Source organism: Amblyomma mixtum, chromosome 8 (assembly GCF_055824585.1).
Source record: "Amblyomma mixtum isolate Tamu chromosome 8, ASM5582458v1, whole genome shotgun sequence".
Taxonomy (NCBI): domain Eukaryota; kingdom Metazoa; phylum Arthropoda; class Arachnida; order Ixodida; family Ixodidae; genus Amblyomma; species Amblyomma mixtum.
Window position 1 is genome coordinate 76,647,633 of NC_143019.1, and position 5,630 is coordinate 76,653,262.

At 50.3% G+C, this 5,630-nt stretch overlaps 1 protein-coding gene across 1 annotated transcript; it reads left to right on the forward strand.

Annotated features, from left to right (window-relative positions):
* Positions 1–303: 303 nt before the first annotated feature.
* LOC149333064 (uncharacterized) lies at positions 304–4,989 on the forward strand. Its single transcript, XM_089555974.1, has 3 exons — positions 304–1,068; positions 1,927–2,171; positions 4,629–4,989. Exons 1-3 carry the CDS (start codon positions 304–306, stop codon positions 4,987–4,989), a joined length of 1,371 nt encoding a protein of 456 aa, XP_089412100.1.
* Positions 4,990–5,630: the final 641 nt, after the last annotated feature.

Below are 5,630 nucleotides of genomic sequence, written 5' to 3' on the forward strand. Positions count from 1 at the left end.
GACTTTGTAAACAAGCGATCCAAAAGGACAGTGACAAGTGCAGCATGTGCCCAGTCGTGCCTGCTATACCCGTTGTCTCCTATAAGTTATTTTACAAGCCTCCAAAGACGAGATATGCTTCAAGTAGATCAAATGCTTTGAAGTTTTTCGTACAATGTACATTTGTGCCTCCCGGAACCATTGATTATTTTACTCCACTCTTCTGCCTCGTCGCAACCCGCGCTCATGCGCGAAAGCTGTAAGCATCATCAAGGCTATCATTATCTCGACAGAAAGGAAGAAGTAACACCGCCCAGGTGAGCCATGATCGCTGCTTCGAAGGACCGAAAAGCTCCCTCCGCGACCCCTTCCCCACAAACGAAGGACCGGCGGGTGTCCTTCGCTGAGCCCGCCACCGAAGACACCACCGATGAAATCACCCAGCCTTCCTCGCCAGCGGTACCATACCTTGCGAGATATGTCCCGCAGCTCGCGCCGGTACCTTACGGCGTCAGAAGTGCCTTCTGGGGCCCTAACCGACCCCACTACGCACCGATAATCGCGCCCATGGCTGCGCCTACGGCCCCACTGTGTAGACCGCTCCCACTTCCAACGGGGTTATTCGCGCAAAGGTACATGATGCCGCCACGCCCGCACTGGATGAGCCCTCCCCCGTGGTCAACGACCCTCGAGCCCTTCCTGGATGCAGACGTCTCCCCAGAAGAGCCATCGGATGACCGTGCGAAGTCAGTGCTGCTGCGCACTGTGGGCATAGGGGCGCTGCTTGTAGTTCTGCTCACCGTGCTGATCGCCGTAGCGCTCACCATAGACCTGGAAAAGCCATCCGCTCTGCCCGCAACTTCGCCAGTGCCACTTGTGGTGGGACACGTTCACCCCGGCGGCGTCAAGCACGCCTCACCGATCCAGCCGCTGAACAAACCGGCTGAAGGCAGACCTACCGCTATCGCCCACTCCACCATCAAAACTCGCTGGGCGGCGCATCGCGACCTACCTATGCCAACCGCCCTGCACCGCGACAAACCAGCAAGTCCGAAGCGCCGCCATCCGCAAAACACCAGGAATCGTACGGTGAGCTGAAACCGTCCAGTGTGCATTCTAGTTGAGGCACTGGGGTGTGCTTCCTAATTTCTCGGTTTAGCCAATGTTTGTAGAAAAACGCTTGTGTCATAGCGTGTGCCTGCATCTTTACAGTTGGAGGCATAGTGGATTGCCCTGAACTTATGGCTCGCACCGGAATGGTCGTAGATAACAGTTTACTCACAGATATCGCGAGATATCGCGGCACCAGTGACTCAGGCACATAGGCGAGGAAGAGTAAACTGTTGGAGATTACCACGGTCACGGTCATAGACGGCAGATGCAAGGAGTTGCAGTTGCTTAGGCTTCACCTGGGTACCTGCATTGCTACATCTGCACATATATATAGCCTTGGGGGCATGGGCAATGGCTATTCCACAGAACTTGAAGTGTAGCTTATAGTGCAAAAAACTTGCCTCCTTGGTAGAAAACAATAGGTGGCCTGAGCACACCCTGGGCTTCAGGCTACTTTTGTGGACTCTAGCAAATCGATTAGGCGGAGGAGTGTAAACCATGTTGCCAAATCAGAAGCGCCTTCAGACGCACAATGTGTGATCTGTGTTGACCGAAGCAAGCATGCATTACTTTTACTGAACATGCCCTGAAGACACATTCGTGGCTTTCGTGCTGGATGTACTCGGGGGGTAGCGGTGGCTTCCGCCGAGAATTTCGAAGACATTCCTCCACAGAGGCTATCCTCACTTGCATGGGCAAAATAAGCGAAACTGCTCTCAATAATTTTAATGGGCTAAGCTTTTCGGGGTCACTTTTTATGCTTGACAATCTTGAATTTTTCCGGGCACTAACGAGGCTCTCCAAACAACTACCCTCGCCGACGGTCTTTTTCAGTGGCAGTTACCACAGGAGTGCGGCCGCCACTTCTACACCTACTGTTCACGCCACAAGAGCGAGGTCTTCTACAGCCCCTCGTCACATGCCTGCGTGTCCACGAGTGTCGACAGCGCCCACGTGTGCAATCGTGGCGCCAACCGGTTTTCGAGCCTTGGCAGCTGCCTGTCCAGCTGCGTGCATGTGGCCAAGGGACGAGAGCGCGACCGCTGCCACGAGGCAACCCTCTTTACCGAGTGTGCGAGGTAAGCATAAGGAAAGGCACAAGTGCAAAAGAAGGAGCCTAATAGTCATTTCAACTGCAGACCCGATGCGCTGTTTTGTGCAGGAGCCAGAAAAAAATTCTGTTATACCTCTCCTTTTCCCAAATTTGCCTTGGCGTCCTCTATAAGGTTTTGACAGAAATGAAATAAAATTCTGTTATACCTCTCCTTTTCCCAAATTTGCCTTGGAGTCCTCTATAAGGTTTTGACAGAAATGAAATAAAATTCTGTTATACCTCTCCTTTTCCCAAATTTGCCTTGGCGTCCTCTATAAGGTTTTGGCAGAAATGAAATTTTGCAGCGCGACCAGCATAAGGGGAAACCGCTCCTGTTTATTAGTCAAATGAACTATTTGCACTAATTCTGCGCAGTCAGCACATCCATCAGCTTCCATCAGAAATACTTCTGCCATTGGTTTTCACTTGTCTCTTCCACTGGTTCCAGCCTTCCTTTCCCTGAAAACCTACCAACCTCGTCTGTTCAGCTGAATCTCGGCCCCTGCGGTATTTAGAGTACCTCGGACTACAATGCGATGCTCTAAGCGACGATTGGCTCTTTTTTCTTCCTTGCATGGTCTGCCCATGTTCATTTCCTATTCCCACTTTGCGTGCATTGCCTGCAGAACCGTGTAGATGAAACCTCTAAATGAGATATCACGAAAAAAAATTTCCGACGAATACGTTACTTCCTAATGCGAAATTTGAGCGCAGCTCAGCAGCTGTTCGAGCTTTTCGACAGATTAAGGCAAAGAATTTGTGTAAGACACATATGTACAATTAAAGACAACTTGTTATTTTTCACTCATATTACATCTTCAAGAAACACTCCACTAACAGTTGCTGATTGTCAAGAAAGAAGCTTTATAGTCGGGAAAATAGATGGATATATGCTCGACTTGCTGCACCAGTGCCTGGTTCTCAAATACGAGGTCTATGCAAGTACGCGAGGTTGTCACAGCTGTGGGAGGCGTTACGACCGTGAGGAACGGGGTGGTCTCCCGCATAAGTGGTAAGTTGTTGTTGTTGTTGTGACTGAGAGAAGGATGAAAAGGAAATTGCACGGGCCTGCTACTGGCTCGAGCCAAGCCACCACCGCTGCCACGTGCAGATAGGGGAGAGGTAAGAGATAAGAGGAAAGAGAAAAAGGCAAGAAAAGACGCGCGTCGCAGGAACAACTGCGTCCAAATTACTGTTTGCATTTATATCTACATTAAAGTCCCCACCCACCCTGCCACCCAGGCAGGGTGATCGCGAGATGGTTGATCGCGTGAGCTCGCTCATCGTTGTCAGCACTAACGCACGCAGCCCACATCTCTCTCATCAGACCACCTACCTCTAAACGCAATTGAGGCGTCCACTGACCCAGGGAGCCAGTTATGTGACTTCCTGTCCTTAAAATGATCGGAGCATAAAACGTTGTCAACGCCAATGCCAATGAACACAATGAACGCCGCGTTTCTGGCACAACGTTGTCAATGCAAATGCATGCAGCGCACATCTGCACTACCGCCACGTAGCTTATAGCACGATTGAGGTGTCCGCAGTTCCAAGAGGGCAGTTATGCGCCTTCGCTCTGCTTTCCAAGCTCCCGCTCCATTGGTTTCGCAGCTTAATCCGCGACTAAGGTGTCCACTGTTGGTTACAACAGACAACGGCGACGCTGCTAAACGCAGAAACGGGCGCCAAAGACATGAAAAGTGCTGTCACCGACCACCGTGCATGTTCTTCCCAAAACAGTCAACAGCTTCGAAGAGAAACGCCTCCGTGACCGCAAAATATTGCGTACGCCGCAAATTGTCTGGAGGCATGGGCGTCCGAAAAAGGGGGCATGGTAGAGAGGTCACCCCCACCCCCTGTTGAATTTCGGGTATTTTATTGCGAAAGCAATACTACGCTCATGAACGGCCTTTCGCGTAGCGGCGGACGGTAGCCACGTTTTACTTTTAGAATGACCTCTGACGTCATACTAGGGTGAGAGATGGGCTACCAAATCGAGTCGTCGCACAGCGGCGACCGGTAGCCATGCGTGACCTGTAGACGCGGCGCACTGCGTTCCTTCTGTTGGAGGCGCTGCACTTTTGCTTTCGCAACCTACCAGGCTTAACCAAAGCTAAGCCCCGCCAATTTTTATGCAAAAGCAGAACTACAAAGCTTGATTAGCACGCTTAAGTGATAGTAACTTTTCGCATTTTGCTCATTAAGCGTATTTTTTCTTCATTAATAAAATCCATTGTCTGCCTCTAAGCCTACCCCTAATTTTTTGTTTCTAATTTTTGTTTCCTGTGCGTAGTTTAGAGCATAAATAGTGCCTTTTTGACGCTAACCTACCTCCTCCCCCATCCAAGTTCTGCAGACGCTCTTGTTTGGAGGCCACTTTTCATGTGGCCATGAAAGCTGAGAATAACGGAGCCTGTTCTGTCACCGCTGTTCGCGCCCGCAGGCTGGATGTGGTGGAGACATGGTGGTTTTTTGACGGATCGGCTTGCACCAAGTGGGCCTTTCCGCTGGGCAACTGCCCGTCTCAGGGCAGACGGGTGTTCCGCTCCCGGCGAGAATGCGACACAGAGTGCCTGCAGCCGAAACGAAACGACACGGCCTACGCCCACCAGTGCGACGCGCCCGTCACCGCCACATGCAGCTCGGAGCAGGTCAAGTACCCCTACTTCGCGGACATGCGGCTCGAAGGCAGCGCGCGCTGCGTCATGGCCTCAAACCGAGTACTCCGGGAACGGCGCTGTTTGATCGGCTCCAACCGGTTTGACTCAATCGCTAGTTGCGAACAGGCCTGCCTTCACGTGTGATGGTTCTCTGAAGGTACCCTCCTAATGTTCACACGGCGCTCACGATATTGGATACTGGAATAAATTTCCCGCTATTCCAAACGTTCCTATTTGCAGGCTCGTCATTTCACTTTTCAGTGACTCTTTGATAAATCACTAAGGTTTTTCAGCCACGCATATGGGAGGCATGTTTCGGCAAATAGTCTTCCCAAAATATCTGGGCTTCCCACCGCAGAATCTCGTCCCAAATTGCACAGATTAAAAATGCTGTTCAGCATAATAAAACAAAGGTGAAGTTTGATAGCTACATGCATTATAATAGTACGCCCCAAACCGGAAATAAATATGAGGAAATTTTGATGCCGAAATGCAGGACACAATCCTCTTCACGTTCACTCATTCCACACACTATTCCGAGTAGAATGGCCTTCCAAGGGAAATTCGCAACAATTTATCCCAAGAATCATTTTTGCCCGCTATTGCTTAATTTGTCTCGCGTTAGTGTGTCTAGAGTGCAATGTACTTTCCTTGCTGCTGTTCTTTTTCTTGGCGTTGTATCATTTGCTTGTATTCACTTCGCTCTTACACTTTTGGTTCATTGTAAAGAGCTGCATCACATCGCCTTAACCCCCTTTTTTTCGTATGATTTTTGTACTTTCGTA